Below are 26,660 nucleotides of genomic sequence, written 5' to 3'. Positions count from 1 at the left end.
GCGCAAGAGGAATACAGCAGAGAACAGTTGTTGAAATACAATGCATGAACAAGACTACTACAGAAAGCAACTGGAATAATGTTCAGCTATTCTGCTGCCAGAAATAAACTAATCAAGCCTTGATGACACTCATTTGAATACTAGGAGGGTTAAATATTCATCTACCTTTTCAAGCAAAATAAAGTACCTCAACAGAAAGCAATTAAGTTACAATGTGACATTATTTTCAGGGCACCTTGGAGCTTACAGGGCAAGGGAACTCTCTTTCAGTGAGCACCACTTGAGCATGGAGCACGTACTTGTTTCTACTGATTGACCTGCTTCCTCTCTCTTCCCTCCCCCCCACCCATTGCCAGAGAGCTCTTTAAATACATAAGGAGATAGATTGGCAGGCACACCTAATGTCTGCAGAGATGACTTGTTAGTTCACACAGGACTCTGCAGAATGCCCTTCCAGGTGCCACTATCAGTTTGTGACTGAAGAATTACAGCTTCAGATGTTTATATACTTAGCGAGGCTTCTTTCAGCAAAAGCAACAGCCTGCATCACCAGTTGGATCCATTCTCAGTTCCATGGGATAACAGACCAGAAGTACACCAACCACCCAGACAAACACTAATTTCACCTGTAGCTTTTGGCTTCTCTCCATATCCTCGAGAGCCAGGATAACGCAGAGAGACTGCAAAAACCCTATACATGCTTACTCCTTCCTGTAGCACTGTGAAAAACGACCTTTAATGGTAGACATTTTCAAGACAGCTATTCTAGGCTGCCCAGAGCACAGCCTCACACACTGCTCAGCAGCAAGTGGCCACACAGGACCAGAAAAACCAAGAACACTATGATACCAGCATAGAAATTTCACGCGGCCTCCAACAACCAGCCACCCCAAGACCTCCCAAGTTCAATGCTACCCCAGTAGCAGCAAACACCCACCTGACAAGGTGTGCACAAGCCTTCCACAAGCACCTTCTTCTCTGTACTCCCCTGCAGCAGGCCACATGCCTTCCCACCACCTCTCTTCCATTTCAAGCACCAGGTGCAGGTGCTCAGCAATGCCCTTAATTGGCTGCTGAGGAACACCTTGTGCTATGAGGGGCAGACTCCCACCTGGGATGGCCTCACTGTACAAAGGGAGCCCTTTGGTTGGTGGGTGCTAACGCTATGTATTGACCCTGCTGTTCTTCCTTTTCTGTGCCAGATGTGTTTCCTATGGAACTGGAGTTTTCAGTTGCCAGACTGCGTTTTGAATTCTGTTCGTATTGTTGAAAACCAGTGGTACCATTGTTTGTCTTGCAGTGTAAAATTGGTAATGTGAAATAAGTATCTTCAGAACACAGTAATTTAAGCGCTCAAAATACTTTATTAGCATTATGAGGAACATCATAATTTCCCATCTTGCTGTTAATAAAATCAATTTCATTTTTGTGTAGCATTGGAACAGGGCATAACCTTGCAGTTTTACACTGGTAAAACTCCCACCAGCTGAGGAGTGAAATAAGGCAGCCATTATTTTGGAAGGAAACAGAAAAATATTTTTCTAATGAAATGTTACAATTTTCCCAAAGTAGCAACAAGTAGCTAGCAGGTATCATCTCTGTGGAAATTAAATGCTTAAGTGCCATCTCAGACTGTGCAAGTCAAGCTGTTTGAGCCTGCTAGGAACACAGCACCAGAGTAGGAAAATGGAAATTTAAAATTAATTGACTACCATGCTAGCAGGTAATCTAGGTGGAAGTTCTCAATCTGGAAAAGATGTTATTTGGGTCTCTCTTGAATATCCTTCACTCTATCTTTCATGGTTGCTAAGAAACAGCAGCACTCCAGTACAGTAATCATTCCTCCTCCGTTCCGAATGGTGGTTAATTGGCCTGTGTGCAAAGCTGGCTTCCTAGCACAGGAAAGTTTGTGTTCAAATGCAGAAGACAATACAACTGGAAAACCCAGGTTTCATGCTAAGTACACATTTTCAAATGGCATAAACCTTTGGAAAGCTCACATTTACCAGAATGCTTGATAATACGTGTGTATAATAAAGGAATCATGACTAGCTGTGTCCCAAAATCTGTTCTTTTTCAAACCTTAATGAAAATTCTCAGCTTGAGTGTGAAATCTGCTGGCTACAAGAACAAAGATTACATGATTGGATAAATTAAAAAATAACAGTGATGTGTTCTCTGAGATGGATAGCATATTTAGCACAAAGGTGTTTGCAGTTTAAGAGAAGTAAAAGATACTGCTGGTATTTTTTTCAGAAGATTTGAAGGTATCATTTTTGTTTGGAAGTTAAAAAAAGAATCTTGTACAAATTACATGAGAATACAAATGTTTAGGTTACATAAACAAAGAGAGACAGATAACTTACTTTCTAAAGTGACTGTGGTGGGAGTCCAAATACGGGGCTGATTCTCTTCATCTTAGATGTTGTCTAGGACAGTCCTGTAAGAAATATTTCAGTGAGGACATTACCTTTCCAATGATTAAGAAATTGGAATATAAGAGGCAGGTAGTTCTAATCCCAGCTGTGACATCAACCAAGAAATTATTTTCTGTACAATTTTGTATGATTTTCATAACTCCTGCCTAGAAGGGAATGGGTGGGACATGCTTCTGTTTCTTTTCATTTTCCTTTTCCAAATAGGAATATTACAGAATGACATTTCTGGCACAAATGCAAGAGAATTCTCAGTTCTCACTGAGCAGGAAGAGACTCTTAGATCATCTAGGTGCTAAGTGTTATCATTAATAACTGGCTAGGTCTGCACTCTGTCAGATAACCTTCATTTTAATGGCTGTTTACTAGAAGCAACACACTTCACGGTGATGGCTCATTAAGCGGGATGTATTCTGCAACCAGGAATTGAAAATATCTGTGTTTCAGTTGTGGCAATCTCTACCCATGTCAGAGGGGTTGAAACTAGATCATCTTCGATGTTCAATCCAACCCAAGCCATTCTGTGGTTCAGTATGCTCTAAGAGGAGAGCTTTCCAATTATAAAATGTAGAAAATGTTTAAAATCCTTTTGAATATATACAAGTATGTGTTGCTATTTGCAGATGGAGACTTATAAGTTATTATTACTCTGATTATCTCTGAAGCCTCTGTTTTCTTTCCTCTCCATAAAGACATAAAGATTGATACATCTTGTAAGAAATCAATGCTTATTTCATTTTGCTACTGATTGGGATGTCAAAGGGCTTTTAGGATGTATTGTAAATAACCAATTTGACAGAATCTGCATTGGCAGTGACTCAAAAAGAGAAGCTATGATAATTTTTGGAGCAGCTAAGTGCTGTTTTGGATGTGAGCTGCCGTTAAAGGGGCTGAGAAGGTTAAACTTTACGATCAGCAGGGATGGCTGCAGTCCTGATCTAAGAGAGGAGCATACACTGCACAGCTCCAGTAACAGAATGAAACGAATGGATTGAGCTGAGATGTGGGTGACAGGGGGATAAGGCTTTGCCTACTCCCACTCCTTCCTCTATCCTATACCAGCTCTGACTGTGAAATTTCTATGGGTAAAAAAATTCTCAGTGTGATATACTTCAGTAAAGACCTAAGGTCTGTATACTTGTAAGGGCTTACATTGGCGTTTAGTAATTTGAAGATTTTTGTAGCGATTCTCCATGTGTTCCACTACCTCAGATAATACAGCATAAAAACAAAACACCTTAAATTCTGCCTATAAGTGTCTGTTAATGGTTGATATTGTTTGGTAAGAGTTCTATAGAACTTAATGGCTTGTGAAAGTGCAAGTGGATATTCCACAAAAATCTGTTTAAGGGCATGTGTTGAAAGTACAGAAGGATGTATTTTTCTGTGCCACTGCCCTCTGGATGTCATTGTGAAGATGTAGTGAGGTAACTGTTAAATATTGTTGCAGGGAAGATCTCATACAGGTTTTTGGAGGTGTGGAGGTGTGACAAATGGATTTGGCTTCACAAATCCACTGGCTGAAGCTCCTATATATGGCTTAAGCAATGATAGCCACCATTACAGCACATGAATTGTTGTAGCAGAAAGGGAGGAGCTGGCAGGATGTACAGACACTAGGCAAGGACTGCCTTCCTACATTCCCACTGGCATTTTCTGGCAGATCTCTGTGGTCCAGTGTTTCAGATTTCAAAAGGAGCTTTTGGATAAAGGCTATGGAATAGCCACTCCATTTCCAGACAGAAAGAAGCAGTTCAGACCCACCAGCTCCAGAAGTGCGTCAGTGAAAAGCAAAGCACAATAGGCTGCTGTTTCAATGGGCAACTGAGGAATACCCTTGTGATGGGTTATTTCTGTCGTTCTTGTACAAGAATTGTTTCCATCATTTTAAATCGTCTTTCCAAGTAACACAATCTGGTTTCATTTTCCAGCTAAGTGGAGGAGAAACCTTTATTTTAATCTTGTGAACGATCAATCAGTGACTAGATGAACCGGTAACACAGCTAAGTAAATGTGCCAGAGACACAGGAGCCTGCTATCTACTTCAAAGTGCCGGGGAAAAAAATATTCTTTTTTTGTGGCAAACTTCAAATAGGCAAAATAGGCAAACCCCACAATAAAGACAATCTGTAAAAACTCCAGAGAAAAACTCCTTCAGCATAGAACAAAGGCAACTCTGCAGCAGCAGTGACTGTAGGCAGCAATAGGAAGGCTGACCTGCCAAGGAGTAAATACTCACATTCCAGTAGTCTACTGCAGTGATTTTCAGTGTTTTGTTTCATTTTGCAGATTACTTAACATTTCTTCAGTTGAGAGCATTTTTATAGTAAATTTAAGCTTATAGTTAATTGACTAGGTTTCTTACTTACCTTTTACATTGACACCTTGAAAAAAGGTCATGAGCTGCTCTGGTCTGAGTATGTCCATTCAGATCTACACAGTCTAGGATTCAGCCTAGACAAGTAACTTTCTATAACTTTTTTACCTAGAAAATAAAGCCTCAGCGTCTGTTGAGTGTTGTGACATTTTTTTACTCTATAGAGAGCTGGGTCAAGTGCTATATAGCACATGAACTGTAGTGCATAGGTAGTTCGTAAACTCTCTGTAAGCTTCTGAATTTCTTCCAGTGCAAGTGGGAAATTGAGTGCTCTGTGGTTTAATGGATTTTTCTTTTCTTTAGCACTTTTGTTTTTAATTAATTCATCTTTATTCTCCTTCTAAGACATTAGGTCATGGAGTTACGCCTATTTCCTTCCATAGCCTAAGCAGTGTAGGCACTACCACAGAGGTCAGTGTTTTCTGCACTGCTCTGTTTTCTGCAATTTTTTGATCACAGTCATTATCAAAGACTGAACTATAGAGATCTAAATGAGCCATCAGAAGTTAGAAGCTTTGAAGCTCTGTATAACAACTCGTCCTAAATAAAAGCAAGAGCTTAAGCATCACCAGCAGCATTTATGTGGACAAGAAAGAAACCTTTAATGTAGAAAGCACCTACAGAGACTCCTACGGATCACCACTGCATGAAAGGATACCAAAGAGGGGATGTGCGAGACTTCTGTTGTACGAGGTTAATGCGTTATCTACTTGAATCACGAGCAACAGAAGAACAAACACAAAACACTGAGAAGTTAATAAAAAAAAAGTCCATCTGATTTAATTGGAAAGCATCACTTGGCTCACTCCTTTCGTAATTGTTGGAAGCCATCCCAACTCTTTATATATTTAGAAGTGATATAATTCAACTCATAAATAATTTCTTAATAAGCAACAGTTCCCCAAAGTATGTGATTTCATCCTGCGGTGTTTGAGAAATAGGACTGTTCCCTTCGTGTTTCAGGCATTTAGAACATTTTACGATAACAAAATTTAACCACTGTTTATCTAAGAAGAAGAGTATCCCAGTAAATGCACTTGGTACCCTGTGAAATGACAAAGGCTGTAGACAGTAGATAATAAAAGCTGAAGTAATTATTACTGTCCTGTGATGTCACAGATATGAAATTACAATATCACTGTGGAAACCTACTTAAGTGTTTGCAAGTTTAGACCTGATTAAAAGACCAAGTCTCATTTCTCGAAAATGAGCAAAATCTAATTGTGCTATGCACACACATACATATATATGTACACAGCTTCTGCATGTGTCTAAATGTTGAGTCTACAAAACGGACACCAATATCAGCTCTATTAGTCTGAAGAGGAACAAAAAGCTGGATTTGCTATTGCACTGCACCAACTCGCTTTTTCAGCCAAAATTCTATGCAGCAAAGCTAATTCAAACAATAGACACAGGAAATAAGAGCTGTCTGACAGCTTGAAATATTGACAAGAAATCCTATGGAATTTTATCAGAAATAAATGCATTTCAAACAGTATTTCAGCCCTTCAACCTTTTCAGTCAAAGTAGTTTCATAAGAAAGTTCCCAGCTTATATTAAAGCTTGGGATAGCTCATAATTCATGAATTTCCCTCTCCATAGTTGAAGAAGTGGATACAGCCATAACATATAACCAGTCTGGAATTTCTTTCAGACCAGAGTATTTATTCTTTTTCAGTCAATCACCTATAAAAAAAAGCAATGGTGAGGTCAGGGTTCCCTCTCTTGCTACAGAACTGCAGTGGTTTATCAGCGTAGGAGCAAGTACACCAATTCACACCAGAGGATTTGGCTTCGTATTTTTGGAAGAGCAAACAAGAGTTGCAGAGGCTGGAACTGTACCTTGGTGCAGGAGAAGAAAAGGCTGCAGTTACATTTTGGTTCAGGGTTTATGTTCTCCTACAGCTTCAGTGCAACTTTCAGCAAGGCTCTGACTCATCTTTGGGCTATTATTCAGTATGGCCATTAAACACTAGCTTGCATGAACAGGGTTACCTTTGTACAGGCAAAAAATTAGAATGCATTTGGAAATATAGGGGAAAAAAAGAGCAAGATTTTTTTACTCCATTTTTACACTAAATTCCACTCATTTTACTCAGAAAGTGTCCTATAACAAAGCTATTTACGCAAGTAAGTTTAAGCAGGGCTTGGCTGTGGAATCCCTGGCTGCTAAAGCAGCGTGTTTTCATTAGTTTCAACTCACTTTCAGTTTAAAAAAAGCAACAAATAGTGCTGAGAATCAGCGAGGTGCCAGGGCTGGCAGCCCAGCCTCCCCTGAGCCTTCCCAGGCATGGCGCTGCTCCCAGAGCGTTCTCTGGCACTGCAGAAGGAAATGGCGATGCCTTCATTCTTTCTCTTCCCACTTCAGTGCGGTTTGTTGGGACTGGCAGAGCAGAATAGGTTCATCATTGTACCTGGTCGGAGGATGAGGGTTGTGTATTTTCAAGTGGAGGTGGCATTGCTGGTGTTAATAACCTCTTGAAGTTATCAGGGCTTTGGGCTGTTCCACTCACCGCTTAGCTCATGCTGTTCAGTTCTGTACATCTCAATTAGGAAAAGCAAGCCAAACAGCTTTACTCTGTGCAACTCATTCATTAGCAGCGTGCTGCTACCGAATGCTGCAGATTCTGCAAGGATTCAGCAAGGAGACTTTTTCCACTGAATGCTATAAAGGCTCTGTGCAAACATATCCGTTACCATAAAATTAAGCTGAGTGTTTTCCCCTCCCCAAGTTAGCACCAAGCCTGAAGCATTCAGGCAACAGTGGCCATCTTAAGCTGTAACTCCAGAACTACAGCAGGAACTGGTGGTAACAGACACTTCTGGAATTGTTAGAATTACAAAACAGTTCTGAGAGAAAGCATCATACGCTCTGTACATGACAAGAAACAAAAATGTACTTGTAGAAGGGAAGCGATGACCTTTCCAAATTCAGTGCTGTACTTTTGTTATCCTGAGGGTGGAGGCTGCAGCTGTAAACCTGCTTTTTCCCATGCTGCTAATAATGCAATACAGAATGTCTGTTAAACAAAGAGCAAGCTGACACACTGGATGTTGTTCAGTATTCTGTCCAGTCTTTCCTCACCCAAGCAGGGATGTGTTGTAGATTTTCCAGGACATTTCTATTTGAGTAGATATTCAAGTGAATAACTGTGTAGTCCTACAATCAATTGGGAAAATTTTAAAGTCACATTTAAATCCCAGCAAAATACTGCATTTTGTGGAAATATATCGTTATCATTTGGAATATGCAGATATTGTCAGAAGTCTAAACTGATTTGGGCACTTTTTTGGTAAAGGAAAGTCCATTTTTCTTTTATAACAAAGAAAGAGAGGAAGAGATTACACACTTTAAGAACAGAATGTGATTATCGTTGCCCATATTTAACTAAAACACATGAGCTAGCATATGGGGTACGAATGACAGCCAACAAATGACACAGAACTAAGAGTTCCAGAGATCTTATAAGTCATGAGAGCTTGGCAGAATTAGATGACGGTACTTCAGAATGTTGGTGGTTTGGTTGGTTGGGTGGGTTTTTTCACTGTGTGTTTTGTTTGGTTGGTTGTGGTTTTGAAAGCATCATCCACTGCACGCATTTCACCATTGCTATCTCTGAGGCTGTTCATTTGCTTCTTTGGTGACTCACAGGTCTCCTTTTGTCCTTCCACTTTTAAAACTAACGCAAGAATAACACTATTGAAAGTCTCTCCTAATGCAGCCATTGACATAATACAATTCATCCGGAATACAGGAATATAAATAACTTGTTATTTTATTAGAACAAGGAGGAATGAGGCAAGAACAGATCCAGTAAGACTCAAGCTTGTTCTGTTTGTGAAGTTGTCATAGTAAAAAATAAACATAACTAAAAGAAACCAGAAAGTAGTTTTCTACACTTACTTGGAGGATCAGAACTTGAAGATGACAAAGAGGAGATTTTGGAATTCAGGACGTTGATTCAGACCACAGCCACTGTGCATTGCATGGTTATCCTCCCGCAGCAGCAGGAAATTAGAATGATATCACCAGACATCCTGTACACAGTCAATACAGTCTGAGAGACATGGTACTCTGCATCTCAAATCACATATATGCATAAAAATAAATAAATTGAACCACATGAGTACTGTGCAGGGTACAAAGGACTTTTGTAAAGAAAACAAGAGCAAATGTTTTCTTCAAACATTTTGCATTCTGTACTTTAGCTAGGCAGGCATAGGGATAAGTTTTTCTTATCACATCTTGGCCATCTATTCGCATTTCTCTAGTTATCTTTTTAAGGAAAATGAAAGAGAAAACCAAGATGCATACAGTTTCATTGATTCTTATATCAATATATAGCGATTAGATAATGCTTCTTTTGTTTTTAAATACATGAACATCCTTTACAGGCAAACATAGAAGGTGAAAGTAATGAAATAACGCCAGAAGCCATTACAGGCATATCCAAACTCAGCAATTCGGCTGTATATTTTTCCAGTACTGAAATAGGCCAAATTACTTTAATGATTTTTGGTCTGTGTTTTATTCTGCGATGAAACAGACAGCTATAGAATTGTCACGCGTCCCTAGAAATGTCCATAGCATACTCAGTGCTGCCCTGAATAAGTTCTTGTGGAGTGCCACATTTATAGATTGACTCTAAACAGCACTGATATTCTCAGTTACCCAAAACTCACTAGCTACATTCTAAGACGGCAGCTGCAGAGAGATTTGTATCCTATGTGCAGTTTGGGGGGGTCTGGGGGGGAGAAAAAGACTCAGCTGACTCTGAGCATGAACATGAGGCCAAAACACAGGCAACAACAGCTGACATTTTTTCAGTTTTTCTCCCACTGACTCCATTTGTCAGAAATCACACATGCTCTCACACACTGCTCGCACTTCTAGGCAGTGTCTCTCTATATAAGATCAGGCTGTGGCACTGAGTTTTATTTCTTTAATAAAAGCTTTCCACAAGTGATTTCCATGTATATTAAAATCAAATAAGTGTCATCCGACGCAACATTATGCCAGCACCACTGGGCTGCATTTAATGAGCTCACAGAGCAGGGAGCTGGGCTGAGAGGCTCACCGGGGTGCCCATTGCTGTAAGAAAATGTGATTTTATCATATTTCTCATAGGAGGACTGGCTATTAGGCATGCTGGAAGGGTAAAGCAGCGCAGAAAGCTTTGCATTTTCTCTGTGAGAATGAGAGTATTTAATATTTGGGGACAGGACTTTGAAAGCAGGTAATGGCAAATCATCTTCAGGCTTTAGGTTTGAAGAAAGGATAGACGGGCTCCCCAGGTGATGGGGAGATGCTGGTAGCATCGTTCCGCCATCAAACACTGAGACACCTGGAGCTAGGGAGGGTCCAGCACTGCCAGCAGCTGAGGAGCGTGGGTGAGGGAGCCCACCCCAAAGGCAGAGATCCTCAGCAGCACCATCAGGCTCAGAGGAAGAGAACAGATTGCTGCAGAAAAGAACCATTGAGTAGACTTGGAGGGGGTGGAGTAAAAATAAACCGTGCCAGCAGCAAGTTTGGCAGCAAGTGTAGCTGACCTCCCTGTCGTGGAGCTGAGTTACATTTCTGCGCAGTGCTTTGCCAAGGGAAGTTTCAAATCCTTTGCAGCATAGGGCTCAATAACAACATCAGCAGCTCAAATTAGCAATAATTAAAACAAAGCAAGGAGAATAAACAGACAGGCTCCTATTCCACATCTGAAAAAGGACATTTAATTCATGACGTTAAATATGTGATGTGCGATGTCCACATCCGCAAGGCTGCAAACTTTCTGTGTTCTGGCCTAAGTCATTGCAGGAAGTTTCATTAAATGATGACTGTTAGTAAAAGGTAAATGATTTAGTTCTATTTCAGAACATCACACAGCTGGATTACTCGATGACAATAATTTAAATGTTATTGCCAATATTCTATTCCCTGTGAGCAGTATAGCAGTATTTGTGTTTGGAGCACAAACACTGGGTTATTGTGTTTACGAGGCTTTGTGGTGCAAATCCATAGCAAATACTTGAGATTATTTTGGTGTAAGAGTTACTGTTAAAGAATGACAAGTACATGGTTATTCCTTCTTCATGCTCCTATCACCATTTAAAAGAACACAAATACATGGTTCTATTGAGGGCTTTTTGTGGCAGTCATTGGCTTCTGTTCCTTGTTTATATCATTAGGTTTGACACGTGAACCTAGTAGCCTTCTTTCTCTAGACAAGTACATCTTGCAGACTGATAGGCCCTTCCCTCAGAATTGCCTCCAAAGGAAAAGCATTGTGTCCTGGGCTCTGTTCTTTAGTGTGCACTGGAGACACTAAAAATTCATGCTTGAGATTAGAAACAGCAAAATAGAGCAAATACCTCTCGAGGCAGCAGTTGTTTTGGTGGAATGAATTATTTCAGTAAGCACAAATACTTTTTGGAGAGCTGTGGAATTGTCTGTTATTCAATTGCCATTGCCTTACAGATACAGAGGCAGCAGCTCTGCTGGCATCTGAAACAGCGAGATGAGAACAGCACGGGGGCTGTGCACATTTTAATCTTATTATTAAGCTGGGCCTGATTCAGGCTGTGTGGAGTCTCTCTGGAGGCTGTTATGACTGCTGTATTCAGAGGTAACATTTCTGCATTATACCAACATTCAGCTGGATGCTTGCAGTACATATGTAGGTATCAGCAGGAATAAGCTCCAGACACGTGTACCGAGATTTCGCGGACCTGAAACCTCATGAGGGATGGCACATTCTGCATATCCGTGTTTATCACTGAAGCTTGTCCGAGGATTTCCTTTGGGTTACATATAGTCAGGGGATTTTTCCATTTTTCCCTCTGCAAATTTAGTTCTGACTCCAAATAGCTGCGCTATTGTATGAGGATACATAGAAGGAAAGTATCACGGTTCCTCACATACCTCACCAGAATAAAGAAACAGAGCGGGGAGCCATCTTGACCATTTCAGTGTTTTTTCCAGCATCTTTTCCATTTCTGCTTTCCTGAAATAAAAGGTTGCACTTGGAGTGAACTTCTCCGCCACAGGCGGTCATTGCTACTGCTGTTCAACTTCTATGAGAGACTCCTCGATGACAGAGGAAGCGTCCCCGTTATCAGGATGTTCCTCTTAACATGATAAGTCACAGTACGTAGAGACAATGAACAAGATAAAAGCATGAAACCAGATGATCACCTTTAGCATTATCCCCTAAAGGAGCTCGGGCTGTAAGACATTGTTTGTGCTTCTTGAGTGAGTTGCATCACTGTGGAAGCATTAATGCTGTGCTTATCCTCTCAATTTAAGGCTAACAAGAAAACCATCATTCGTAAATCTAAGTTCTCCTCCCCTTCTTTCCAGTACAGCTTCAGGACTTTTCCCTCATTAGTACAGGATAGCAGGACACTGAACTTGGCAGATAATATTCATGCAGATCTCATACTGAGGAGGAACAGAATCAAAATACAAATCCACCTGGTTGAGCTTTGTACTCTTCCACAGAAAATTATCTTCTTTTGCTCTTCTTGTTGTGAGATTTGGCTTGTATTTTCATCAGTTTCATTAGGGTATACTGACGTCTTCGTGGCTTAACAATTCATCCTCTATATTAAAGAAAAGGCTGGATAAACACTGGTCTCTCCTCATGACAGGATTTCAGGGAACTCGGCAGGTGGTCCTGTTCACGTGGGATGGATGCCTAACAGTACGCGTCTTTTTTTCCATCTCCTGTTCCATTTCAGTGCTGTGTGCATCCTGCCTGGGTGCTTGGCCTCATGCCGCAGGTGAGCAGCACAGAGTAGATTGCCCAGAGGACACAGTGAAGTCCAGATCAGGCTTCATCTGAAAGAAAAAGAGTCATAGATCACATCTGAGGCATGCAGCAACATGTGCTTCTTCCCACCAGTAAACCGCCGATCAGATGCACAAAGACGTGTAAGAAATGGGGAGCATGATGAATCCCAGCTGCGCTGCATGGACCAGCATTCATTTTTTCCTTCGGGCAGGAGTTTTCCATCCACAATCTGGGTTGGCCATCTCCCCAGGAGCTGGTCTCCTCAAGAGACATCTTAAAAAGAAAGAAAAGGTTTCACACAGCCTAACATTCTGTAACTGTAAAAACTTTTTTCTTTTTTTTTTATTATTTAATATAACCAGGCAAACAGTAGAGCATTGTTTTAAACCCTGAGTAAATGGAGAATCCTCTAGTTTCATTGCTCCCTTTTGGGAAAAAAGCTTCTCTTTTTAAGTACTCACGTCTTCTGCCTTCTCAGTTTCAGCTTTACTGTTAAGAAATACTTCTCTAGCACTTTCAGTCTGAGAACAAGCCGTCGCTTTATGCCTGGATTGACAGCACTGATGTATTCAGTTTGGATTTTGCTTGTAAAGGTATACATAGCAGCGGTGTGTGCGTGGGCTTCTACCTCAGTATAACGGCCTTCATCTGCTCTCAGCTGAAGGAAGAAGACTGAGCTAAAAGGAATTCACCCATAGGCTCCTCAGCCAAGATAAGCAGGGGACTTGTTTGCTTGGTTTTTTTTTAATTGCAATCCCATTGGTTCATTTATCACAGTTCCACTGAACTCCAACTCATTAAAGATGGACTGTGTGCTACCAGTACTGAGATCATGATTAAACGGCAAATAGGTTTGGTTTCCCACAGGGGACTGTGTGGTACGAGTCTCTAAAGGAATCCTTAAACTTTCAGTAGAAGGGATGAAAAAAAGCACATAAAATGCATTAAAAGAAAGCAAACCAGGCCCCATTCAGACACTGATACTATCACCAGTTCTTACTTGGAAAGGAAGGGTGCCCTCAGGTCTTGAGGACTTGCAAAAGCAATATTCCCATCTGGTATTGTGCCTTTGTTATAAAGCTACGGCACAAAACATCAGCTCATTGGAGCTGAGCGAAATAAAACTTTCTGCTTCAAATGGCAGTGAACTTCTCGTGCAGTTTACGAGGGCAGAGCAGGGCTGATGTCCTGTCTCCTATTATGGTAAAGGCAGCGCGAGGGCTGAAGGCACAGGTTAGAGGAGGCGAGCAAAGCACCCTGGGTGGTAGGTCCAGGGACCTGGCAGAGAGCAGGGGGCCCTGCACACAGGGACAGGCAAATTAACCTCCGCCCTCAAATATGCCCACACTAGGAATAAAAATTTTGGACTGTGCTTTGGTGCATTAACAAACCTAGGCCTTCACATTCCTATTGGAAAGCTTTAGTAAATACACGGGCATAAGCAGCACCTTGTAAGCAACAACACTGAAGCGTACAAAGTATTATCACTAAGCATGGCTGGAGACGAAGGTTTAAAAGAATATTTCTGTCATAATTGACTTGCACACCTGCAGAGTCTCTTGTATGAAAAGTACTTCTTCTAAATGAAAAGCCATGGGATGAACTGCAGGCCTGAGCAGTGTGGCGGAGGACGGAGCTGCTGGTTCAGTCCTGTGGGGCCACACCACCGTGCCCTCCCCTCTCCCCAGGGAGCCCAGCTGGTCAGCAGCAGCTCCCCACCTCCTGCAGTCGCACCTTGTTGTTCTTGGATCATCAGTTCACCTTGACCTTGTTTAGCAAAAATGCTTTTCCCCTGCTTGCTTTGAGCCTTGTTCTACACTGCAGACCAATGCCATCTTTAGTTTCATGGCATCCTTGGACCAGCTGTCCCGATTCTTTGCTTTCTCACGGAATTTTGTACATCCCCAGAGCATGGATGTGGCTATTTTTCATGCCATTCTTAATATATCAGAGTCAGAAATAGAAGTACTCTATGTAAAAGGCAAGGGGTGTATCTCCAGAGAAGGAGCGGTTACTGCAACAAGAAAACTTCAAGCACAGAAATAAACATGCAAAATTTTCTTCCTGAGCACATGAGAAATAGGGGGAAAGAGAAATCAGTGAAGCAGCACCAACAGCCTGATGAAGCACACATGTACTGCACAGAGGCCTTGTTTAATACTTAGTGATGATATTGCCAAGCCTTGCTCTACTACAACATATTACCATATCCCTACTGAGAATTGCTGGCTCCTGTGCTGCTGCTGGGGAAGGACTACAGAGCATCTGAGCCACGGATGCACAGGAAGAGTTATGCCTCCTATTAGCCAGGAGTTACAAGCGTGATAATTACTAAGCACAAATCTCTCAGAAGCCCAAATACCTCCCCAGCCTTCATCTTCCCTTTCACTACCAGCAGGGTGTGCGAAGAGATACACAGGAAAGAATCTAAACCATCCACGAAATGGGACTGAGCTCCCCAAAGACCTGCTGCAAGCACTCAGACATTGGAGCAGAGTGTAGCTGTTCCCTGGCTCCAAACCATCACCAGGAGGAAAGGCAGAGATTGAACCAGCAGATCTGTTCCTGGGCCTTTGCAAGCAGCTGCTCAAAGCGCAGACCTACCAGGCAGAAAGCACCTGCCATTCACTGAACGCTGCCCGTCCTGGCTCTGCTTCTTAATTTTTGTTTTTATTTCCCCTCCCCTTGGAAGCACAGGTAATTTGTGTGGAAGGGGCAAGTTGTCGCTGCACGCCTGCAGCAGGAATGATGGGGTGCACTGAACAGAAAGCTGCCATGGCTCTTGGCGAGGTGGACCTGGCTGCTGCATGTCAGGGTGCGTGGCTGTATTCCCCATAGAATACAGGCAGTGCTCAAAATCTCAGCTTTCCCCACATTTTTGCACAAAACAGAATCTACCAGATTGGAAACCGATCGTGAAGTAGCACCGAAAGCAAGTTCTGCAGGTCATCTACAAGATGTTGCTACAGTAATTGCATCTGTATAAAAGCAGGAGAGCTACAAGGCCTTGCAAGGTTTGTCGTGGCTTGTAAAATTCTGCGACAAATACCTTGGCAAGAAAATATCCTTTTCGAGATAATCTTGACATGTGTGGAAGAATATGCTAGTTGTATCCTTATAAAGAAGGATGAGACATCTTTCCCCTTCACAAGAAAATCAATTTACTGTTCATTATGTGCCTCATGTTCCTCCCATGCCTATGTCCTGCCTAAGCAAAAAGCAGTTCCTTAGCATCTATCAAAGAACTTACCACGGTTCTGTTGGGAAAATCACACAGCTTGACATCCAAACAAGAATAATTTTCTGTAGAGATAATGATTTGTATGATTGGACTTTTTGTTACGCAGTCACCAAAATACATTGCTTGTAAAGGTACGGCACCTTTAGGAAGAAGGCGTAAGAAATGTGTTAACTGTGGAGAAAACAAAGGAAGTTAAGCGCAAAATATTTCAGAGACTGAAATTAAACTCTGAGTTAACAACCACTGAAAAATCACTAACAGTTTGAAGGCAAAAGAGCTCGTTACCAATTCAAGATGTCCCCTGTTGCCCGCACCGTGCTCTCTGCTGGTTTCCGTGAGCTACCCACATTTACCAAGGACCCTGCTGTAGTGCTGTGCACACATCAGCACGCCTCTCTTATCTAGAAGATTTTCTCGATCAAACTTTCAACTGAAAAAAAAAAAAAAAATGCTGCCACTAGAATCATAAATTAATTCCAGCTCAAAATACAGGGACAGGATCAATGGCAGTTGGCGATTGCTACATTCCCCCCAGCATAACACAGCTAGACTTGAGCTGCTTGTGTGCAGGGCTGTAGTTTCACATTAAGGAGAGCTTCCCCCTGCAGTCTCATTGCCTGAAGCTCAGCCCCAGCAACAAATGTATGGTCTATTATGGCTCCCGCTACTGCTAATACCTCCCCTGGCTCAGCTTGCTGTCACTGCGCGAGCGTTTTATCTCACAGCATCAGCCAGAGTTAAAGGGGCATTTTCTTGGGTTCACTAGTTTTGATGTATTTTGCACCTGCTATCAAACAGCAGTGACACTGAAAGTCTTTAAACCTGTTTATAAAATACAGTGACTGATGTATCAAAACCTTGCTCAGTTGTATAGCAAAGCTTAAAAACCAGTATTTTATTATCGCTGCTGGCAGACAGACTTACTCATCACTACAAGAGCTGAGCATTTCCAGATAAGAGAGGAGCCGTGCTCGTTGTCTGTGTGTGCAGCAGGGGTGCTGCACAAGCACTCTGCCTGGTTTACACCGACTGCCAGAAGCCAGCCAGGTGTTTGCTGCCTTGGCACATCTGTGTGCATGTTCCAAAACGGGAGGTGCAAAATTTAAACTGAGCATTTGAAAGCCAGTCTACAAGAACACTAGCGTGGCAGCTAGATGTTAGCAGCCTGTCCAGGACCTTGCTTCTGATGCAGGTTACCAAACTGACACAATTCAGGGCTTTGGTGGCCACTTTCAGAGCTGTGACCTGGTCACCTACACACATCTGGACTCCCTTTGCCAGTGCGTTTTAGACACAGGACATGTTTCAGTTCACATCCTCTGAGGGCGGTAGGAAGGGTGCTTGGTGGTGCTGATCACAGAATGGCTTAGGTTGGAAGGTTCCCCAAGGATCATCAGGTTTCACCCCCCCTGCCACAGGCAGGGCCACCAACCTCCAGATCTGGTACAGAGCAGTATCCAGCCCGGTCTTGAACACCTCCAGGGACAGAGCATCCACAACCTCACTGGGCAGCCTGTGCCAGCACCTCACCACTCTCTCTGTAAAGAACTTCCCCCTTACATCCAATCTAAACCTTCCCTCCTTGAGCTTAAAACCATTCCCCCTTGTCCTGTCGCTGCCTATCCTTGTAAGAAGCTGATGGAAGCAGCAGCTGTGCTGCTCGTCCCCAGCTACACCTGGGTGCAGGGCAGCAGCTCTTCCCCACTGAACCAGCTCCTCTGCCAGGTGCTGGAGGCACTGTGGCAACCTTGGGTTAATGAAGTGTTTTCAAAGTATAAGCCAGCCGCTGAAATAAGATTATCTTTGGGCATCTTCAGTCCCTAGGCTCCCAGGACGTGCTTCTTTGCAGAGTGATTGCTGTTTGCATGAGGTATCAAGCGGAAAGAGAAGTGTTGTGTTTTTTTTTTTCCCCTCCATTCAGTTATGATCCCTCTGTCCAGAGCTGTTGCTGCCATTTTCATCCTGACTTCTGAAGTCTGGACACCAGCACTTCCCCCTGGGGCTGTGTAATTACCAGTCCCGAACCTCCAGTTCCCCCTGCAGAAATGAGCAGCCCTCTTATGTTCACAGTAACCATTTAGAAGTGTTAAAAGTTTGAGTGCTGGGCCCCCTGTGCTTACCCATGTTTAAACTGGCCCTCCCTGGATGCTGATATATTCCATCTGGTCTATTGGATTTCTTGGCTTAAAGTTACTGGAAACACTGAATGTTTCTCCTGCAATGATCCTGTAGCTGTCCAAGAGCAATACGCCCGCTCACAGCCAGCTCCTGGTCGCTCAGTACTGAAGTTCTGTGGGAGAAGTACTTATCCTGCATTTTTTTCTGCCTGGTCTAAGAGCTATTTTGAAATCCCGAGTTCTGCCTTTCACTTTTACTCATCTGTTTTATAGCATGAATGACACATGAAGGGTAAGTGCAATACGCGTATTTGCTGCTAGCTACCATTTTATACCACTAAACATTTCATATGATGGCTGCAAATTAAGCAACAGAGAGTTTTTTTGTTGATTGATTTTACGCATTCTCCTTTCTAAATCCCCGCTAGCTTTTTCTTGTCCATACAAGCTCAATGAAATGTCCTGCTCTTATTTTCATCAGAGATTCATCATAGAGATGCTTTATAAACTATTTATCTCAAGGTTAAGAGCTTTACAGGTAAGCAGGCTGTACCACAACAAGCCGTCAGCCCAAGCTGTCAACAACAGCAGCAACGTTTGAGCAGCCATCGAGATACCTGCTGCTCATTTCACTCCCAGTAGGAGCATCGTGGAGTCATCCAGGCTGGAAAAGTCCGACCATCATCCTGACCTAATGAGTCCCATCACTCCACAACTTACAATACCTTCCATGCAATGCCACAACTTCTGGTACAGTCGCCTCATCCGTTCTCATCAGCTTCTGGGGCAGGTGCCCCCATACAACATGAAGATACATAGAGATCGCACGAAGCACTGAAGTCGTGAAAACAGTAAATTCCTTTTGTGCACAGCTGTGCCCAACCCCACAGCACTTTTCACAGTGCAACTCTCTCAGCCAGTGGCAGAGCAGAGGACACGCCTGTCCCCTGGCTTAGCCCCCCTGCTCCAGGCCGGAGCACTGCCAGCAGCTGGACGGGAGCCCACATTTCCGCCAGCTTTGCTGACTCCTTGAAGACTGCCTCTTGCTGCAGAGGCTGCACTGCATTTAAAAGTGAGGATTCAGGAGTATTAAAAATAATTCAGCTTCCTCATCATCTTCGTTCTCCTGCGTACTTCCCTCTTTTTCAGTTCAAGATTCAGCCCTTCAGTAACTTGCAGCACAGCTGCGGGGACCTTTTCCGACTCACATCGCCTCCCAGCCCTGCAGCCCCCAGCACCTTCAGCTCACAGCAGCCCTGCTCACCTCCATGGGGCTGCTGCAGGCTCACCAGGGATCCTGAGCAGCCAGCTCAGGTTCAGGTACTCTCAGTTTCAAAGGGAGATAACACACAGCTGCAGGTGTCATTGCTTCAGGTGAGGCAGAGTTGGCATTCAGCTAATTGATGAATTAGCACAAAAGCTGTAACAGGCACTATAGTAACAACTCCCAGTGTCAGATACACAATGTGATCTCCACAGGTGGGACAAAACCAGATGGATTGCTTCATATCCCTTCTCTTCAAGCAAGCTAATACAATTTTAAAAAACTGCACTTGGCAAACAGGAATTCTGCAGACCAGCTCCTACTGCATAGATTTTTACCTGTGAATGGACACTCCCTCAAGAGTTCAGGGAAATATCACTTTCAGCCTTTTGCCAGGGGAGAAAATACCTAGGCTGCAAAACTTTATTAAGGTTTTGGCTAATTGGATTCATCTACTCAGGGTGGTTGTTTCCACGTCCTCATTCCCAGTCAGTCAGTTATGTTCTCTCCCATGCATAGCGGGGGCATGTACTATGTCTACTGTCACTTATATAATGATTGAATGGATATTTACACAAAAATGCAGTTGCCGAGCATTTAATTCTAGCCATTTTGTACTTGGTACAGCCATCTGGAATCGTATTATTTTGAGAATATTACAGATGCTCTTGCCTTTTAGTCTCAAAAACTCCTAAAATTCTTATAATCTTATATCTTATCTTATTCTTATAACTCTTATATCCCCCTCCCTAAAGTGGCCGAACTCTTTCCATGCTTCTGTCATGAGGCAGTCCTGTTATTCAGCAACCCTGTTCTTACGTTTAGTGGATGCAAGGCATCCCCATGCAGGAGCAGATGGTGGCGGGCGAGGTGGGCTCAGCGCTGCCCTGGGGGCTGGATGCAGGCAGCCCCCCCCGCCTGGCACTGCTCAGCCCGTGGTGTCCCCGCCGTGCAAACACATGTCTGCAGAGTTGTGCGGGTTGGAAGGGTGCTGCGGGATCAATTCCTTTGCATGGCCTTTGGGAACAGCTTTCATCATACACAACTCATTAGGTGATTTCGAGAGAAAAAGTCTTGAAGCAGAACCGGTCCTTACTTTAATGACAACTAAGACATCAGAATTCCTGCAATGGAGGCTAACCATTACCCACCAAGCACTGCGCTGGGAGGTGGGGTTTTCTTTTTTAGGTTTGGTGTAATGTTCCTGAATGCTAATAGCATCTATAATGTTGTTGCTGATTTGTTTTGCTGTGTGAAAAGAAGCAGAAAATAGAAGCGCTGGCTGTAGGAGGCAAAGATGTTTAAAGAGAAATGTATTGCAGGAAGACTTCCACAGTAAACCTGCAGTCCTCAGGAGAGCTAGAATTTCACCTGGCAAACCTCCTGCTGTCCCCAGAATGCTGTCCAAACGCTCCTTGAGCTCTGGCACCTGGGGCCTCTCCGACTGCCCTGGGGAGCTCTTCCATGCCCACCACCCTCTGGTGCAGAGCCTTTCCCTAACCCCAACCCTCCCCTGACACAGCTCCATGCTGTCTGTTCCCTCAGGCCCTGTCACCACCCTCATAGAGCAGAGCTCAGCGCTGCCCTCGGCTCCCTGTGAGGAGCTGCAGCCGCCATAGGCCTCCCCTCAGCTCTGAGCAAGCCCAGGGACTCAGCCGCTCCTCGCACACCGTGCCCTCACAGACCTTCAGTGTTTTCATAGCTCTCCTTTGGACGCTCTCAAACAGTTTTATGTCCTTGTCAGCCCTGAGGGCTGAGCACAGGGGCCGATGACTGGACGGGCGGCTGGTGGAGACGACACAGCAGTGGGATTGTCATAATGCAAGTAAATTAATATTCCAAAAGTCTCCTCCAATTATTTGCAGGTTCTGATCAACACAGATACTGAACAACCGCATCCACTTAATTAATAGCAAACGCTTACTACAGAAACAGACACTAATATTAATCTTCCATTCTCCCTTGTCAAATGCACATAATTATTCATCACAGATACTATTTATATTCCCAAGTACTGCAAAGTGAAAGAATGTTCTCATCCCGGTTTTATCATTTCTAGATTAAATCACCGTTTTTCTGTTTCTTCCAGTCAGCAGACTGGGCCCACAGTTTGCTCTCTCAATGACAGGCAATTCTTTTAAGCGCTTTGAATTATGTTTTCCAGGTGGTGGCTCAGCTGAAATTAGATGGCATTATTTTGTATAGCTCGCTAGTACAGCTATAGTGCACAAGGAAGGATGACAACTTCAACATGACATTCCAGTGAACTTGGAAAACAGAATTTAAACAGAAGGATGAGGGGCTAGGACAAGGGGAAATGGTTTCAAACTAAAAGAGCGGAGATTTAGATTGGATGTAAGGGAGAAGTTTTTTTACAGTAATGGAGGTGAGGCACTGGCACAGATTGCCCAGAGAGGTGGTGGGTGCCCCATCCCTGGAGACTCCCAAGGTCAGGCTGGAGGGGCTCTGAGCACCTGATGGAGCTGTAGGTGCCCCTGTTCATTGCAGGGGAGTTGGGCTAGATGGCCTTTAAGGGTCCCTTCCAACTGAAAAGATTCTATGATTCAATGTCTGTTTAAATTCACAGCGTTATGTACTGCAGCCTCATGCAACAAAGTAGGAACCACTGAGAGGAAGAAGAGGCTGCGGTGAACCACAACGGTTGTGATGGCCATGTAGAACACTGTAATACATAGACAGGTATAGAACACTGTACCCCAGACTCCACCACAAACACTGAGAGCTCCCTGCTGCACAACTGAGTTACAGCATGGCTGTCACAGGCACTGTTTATGTGCTAATGGCTGGAAAAGGCCTCATGAGCTCAGCCAAAAACCCACTCGGGCTCCAAAATCAAATCAGCACTGGAAGCTTAGCTTTTTTTTTTTTTTTTTTTAAATCTCTTAGCATTTAGGTTTCCCAGCAGCTGGCAAAGGGCCCAGCTGCGCTGTTCCTTGCATCAGACCAAGGTCCCTGAGCTACACACATGCTCGTCAATGACAAAGTGCCCTTGGAGCCAGCAGGGACTCCACTACATAGTACTAAACTGGGGCTTATTTCAGATGAAATCTTTCCATTTCCTTTATTTTGTCCACACAGAGTCTGTTAAAAACAAACAACAGTAAGGTGAAAAGAAGAATGTCAAATTAATCACTACCAGTAGTTATCGTAGGATGGCTTTGGTTGGAAGGGACCTCAAAGATCATCTAGTTCCAATCCTCTGCCATGGGGGGGGGGGGGGGGGGTTGCCAACCACTAGACCAGCACTATATCAGGCTGCCCAGGGCCCCATCCAGCCCTATCCTTGAACACCTGCAGGGATGGGGCATCCATAGCCTCTCTGGGCAGCCTCACCACTCTCTCTGTGAAAAACTTACCCAACATCTAATCTAAATCTCCTCTTTAGTTTAAAGCCACTATCTACCCATGTAAAGAGTTGATTTCCCTCCTGTTTATAAGCTCCCTTTAAATACTGGAAGGCCACTCTCAGGTCTCCCCAGAGCCTCCTCTTCTCTGGACTGAATAAACCCAGCTCCCTGAGCCTGTCTTCGTGGGAGAGGTGCTCCAGCCCTCTGCCTGTCCTCGTGGCCTCCCCTTCGCTGGATAAAGTGCAGCAGCAGTAGCTATGTGCTCCAAATGAACTGCATGCTCAGATACTGTCCTGAGTGAAACCTTCACGGATGGGTAAAAAAGAAAAATCCAAGATATTTGTATTTACTTGATGAACGTACAGAAAGTAGCTGAAGTATTCTCAGCCGGCAGGAATCACATGTATTGAAGCAAAGAAAATCACAGCCTAGAGTTCTGCAAGTCGATAGCAAACTGGAAAAGCATAGTTACTGGAGATGAAGCAAAACAAATGCACATTTGTGACTGCTCTAGTAGCCTTCATGGGCCGCTGCTTAGCCTGATCGTGGGGAAACAGTGCCTTCCAATGGCCAGAGGTATAATTCTTTCAAGTTTGAGTAAGCGTTTGCCAATACTTAGGTTTTTATTTACCTATATAGGCACAACATCTCAAGAGCTCTCTCTGCCAAGAAAGCTTTAACATTGAATTACTGACTAGAAAAAGCTTTGCTAGTGAACCAGTGACTAGCAACGACCCGGCCTAGGTATCCCCCAGCAGGACGTCCAGTTCTTCATTTGTAAGCAAAACCCTCAGCGACAGCAAGACCTGAAAACACAGTTAACACTTAAACACACGGGTACTGCTTTTCTTATCTGATGGTAAGAAACGATTCACTGAGTAACATTAACATCTCCCCTCTTTTCTGCTATCCTGAAACAGGTCCTGATTGTTTCAGTTCCAAGAATCTTGCACTGCAAGCCCAGAAAAAGATCCTGAGTAAAATGGCAACCAAAACCATGGCTAACATGCTCATCGACGACACAAGCAGTGAAATCTTTGATGAGCTGTACAAGGTGACGAAGGAACACACCAGAAACAAAAAGGAAGCCCATAAAATTATGAAAGACCTGATTAAAGTGGCAATAAAAATTGGGATCCTCTATCGAAACAATCAGTTCAACCATGAAGAGATGGAAATTGTAGACAAGTTCAGGAAGAAGCTGAACCAAACTGCCATGACAATTGTCAGTTTCTACGAGGTAGAATACACTTTTGACAGAAATGTTCTTGCAGAACTTCTGAACGAGTGTAAAGACCTTGTGCATGAACTAGTGGATCGGCACCTGACACCGAAATCCCACGGGCGCATCAACCACGTCTTCAATCACTTTGCGGATGTGGAATTTCTAACTGCCCTGTACAGTCTTGATGGGGATTGTCGGCCATACCTCAAAAAGATCTGTGATGGCATCAACAAACTACTTGATGAGAAGATCCTTTGAAACTGCTCAGAAGCAAGAAACCAGCCAAAAACTTCTGTCTAGAACTGGCCACCCTTCATGAGCCACGGCGAGCACGCGAGCCTCCTTCCCGCCCTTCTTACTGCAGCCCCCAGCAGGAGCCAGAAAGTTCTCACTTGGCTCATGATGAAGTGGCAAACCTAAACCAGAAAGCTACCAATTTTAATGTTTTGTTCACAGACAATTGAGTCTTTTCCAAGGCGTGGCATGAAAAAAGCTGCTGATATATATTGTTCAGAAATAGATTGCTGTACATCGTGATCGTACTAGCTTTGTGGTCAAAGCTGAACGCGTGAAAAGAAAGTAAGCTCAAACGCATGGCTATGTTAAAACAGACAGGGGATAGCAAAAGAGCAATGCATGGAATTTACCCAGGCTGCCCTTGGTGTATGTTTTTATTACTCCAACACAAAGTGAAAAGGCTTAGACAGAAGGTAAGGCTGGGATGCATTAAGCTCTCTCCTTTCAAAATGATCAGGAATCAGCGTGAGAACACATCTGATTTTACATGGTATTTAAGTCTACTATGGGGTAATAAATAATGCAAATGAGTAAATCAGGAAAAAAAAAATTAAAGAGCTGCTCTATAAAACTATTTTTGTTAGAAACTTGTGGCTTATACTCACTAATAAGAAAGTTTCATTTTAATTTTGAAGAGCAGCTCAGTGGGTGAAGCTCAAAGGCAATCGAAAAACTAGCTGAAGTAGTACAACATTAGTTCTCCCAGGCTGAGGTGTTGTATATTTGATAACATCAGATGAGTTGAGGCTGGAGGTTTTGCTGCAATTTGCGCTCATACCGTTCTGTTACAGCAAAATATTCTTTGTGAGAATTTTGCACTTTTGAAGAGGAACACTATTAAGTAACCACTTGCTCTACAAAGCAACACTAACATCTCATATCCTCAGCAGATAACATTCAGCCTAGGTAAAGCTCTCATTTTAATGCATCCATGGTGTTAATTTGTGCCAATAGTGACAAAAAAACCCCACCCATCTGCTATGCTCGCAGTGCTATCTGAGTGTAGTATATCCACAGCCCTCTGAAGAGAACACTACTGACTCTGGTGAGCTTCACAAACAACCCATTGGTTCAGAGAGTTCTGGTTTTTTGTTTTTAAGCAAAACACACTGGTGTCCTGAAACCTAAAATATTTTGCGAAGAAATACTGGTTTCTGTCAAGTTTTGCTAGGATTAAGGAAGAGAAGCAGAGCAGATACTCCAGCTTGCTGCTTGCAGAATCTCACAGCTGAGTTGATGCTGCTGGCTGACCCTACATAAAGGAAGCATGTGCAGAAATCTCTCTTCTCCTTGCCCCTGCCTTTTCTCTCTCACGCTCACCTCAATCTACCGAGGCTTCAATGTCACATGGCTTCTCCTTTCTCATGACACAGATAGCAGACAATCCCACACATGTGAAAGCCATTCCTCTCTAAGGAGAACTTCCAAGTATTGTCACCTATTACTTCAGGACAACAAAAAATTATGTTTTCCCATTTAAACTCTTAAATACAACAGAGGTAAACTCTACTCTTATTCTTCTGCCTTTCCTCATCCTGAGAATAACTACTGTACTTCCCTTTGTACAGTTGAGAACACACAAACCCAGACCATGTACGCACTGCAGCTGTGCTGGAAGAACCTGTTCCCAGAAGAATGCATTCTGAAGCAAGAGAAAATGGCAGCACAAAACATTACTAGAGCAGTTTGATAATGATGTAATTTTCTGTCGTGCTTCCTTCAACCATAAAAAGTATATTTAGTAGCAATGAATGTAGGCTATTCCTTCACAGCACAGCATGGGAATGAGATATGAACTTTTGGGATTGGAAGTCTATTAAGATTTGCCTTGTAAGGTTGCAAGTTTTTACATTTGCAGAGCCATACTTACATACACCATTAGCTGCTTTCTTTCTCAGAGCACGTACTTGTCAACCAATGCTTTTGAACAGTAGTTACTATATCCAGCACTCCTGTTCCAGCACACAGGTCAGAGCTGTGTGTTTGTTTCTCTTGTGGCAAACATGTCAGTTTGGTTGGTTAGGTTTTTTTTTTAAGCCAGAGCAAAGGATTATTCAACACTGAAGATGTCCAAAGCGAGAGGGATATCCTGTGTACGTGACTTCATTTGTGTGTGTGTGACAACTATCAGTATTCCAGATGCTGACATTTTAGACAAGCCAGATGAACATCTGTCATCTTATTTATAAATCTGAGTAGCCTTAAGGAAAGAAAATGTTTTTGAGTATTTATCATACTTGCATATCCAGTATTATTCATTGTTTACTTTTGTACTTGTAGCTTGGTATGTAACAACATTGCCAAATACTGGCAACGTTCAGGTCATCTTAAGTATCTGATGTATTATCGTATTCGTGGATTAAAAATGTGTGATTACTGCCCTTTTTTCTTTCATTTGATTTATTTGTTCTACTACCCGATGTAAACTGAAATTAAACAATAAGAGGAGGGAATTTCTGTAATCTGAGTTCTGTCATCTTCAATTTTTGCAGCGTTAATGCTCTTTGACAACTGTGTTTTGTGAATGTAGGAGGAAGGTACATGCACAA

General features: G+C 43.1%; 2 protein-coding genes across 5 annotated transcripts in view; one reads left to right on the top strand and one right to left on the bottom strand.

The window, feature by feature from the left end:
* GLDN (gliomedin) overlaps positions 1–20,261 on the bottom strand; it is a 113,595-nt gene extending 93,334 nt beyond the window's left edge. The window contains exons 1-4 of one of the 4 annotated variants that reach the window (XM_021407299.1): positions 16,126–20,261; positions 15,981–16,011; positions 15,850–15,902; positions 938–12,872 (exon numbers count right to left, since the gene is read on the bottom strand). The gene's annotated coding sequence lies outside the window, so the exon portion shown is untranslated. Of the gene's footprint in view, positions 1–937 lie in introns of all 4 variants that reach the window. The other 3 variants (XM_021407298.1, XM_021407297.1, XM_021407304.1) reach the window with 3 other exon arrangements.
* The window catches only part of TNFAIP8L3 (TNF alpha induced protein 8 like 3), a 41,861-nt gene extending 15,288 nt beyond the window's left edge, over positions 1–26,573 (top strand). The window contains exon 2 of the mRNA XM_021407312.1: positions 23,510–26,573. Within this exon, the coding sequence (XP_021262987.1) occupies positions 23,510–24,072 (563 nt within the window). The 3' untranslated portion in view covers positions 24,073–26,573. The remainder of the gene's footprint in view (positions 1–23,509) is intronic.

The sequence above is a fragment of the Numida meleagris genome, chromosome 9, assembly GCF_002078875.1.
Source record: "Numida meleagris isolate 19003 breed g44 Domestic line chromosome 9, NumMel1.0, whole genome shotgun sequence".
NCBI classification, from domain to species: Eukaryota; Metazoa; Chordata; class Aves; order Galliformes; family Numididae; genus Numida; species Numida meleagris.
The sequence above is the reverse complement of the archived record's forward strand: the minus strand, read 5'-3'. Positions and strand labels throughout refer to the sequence as shown.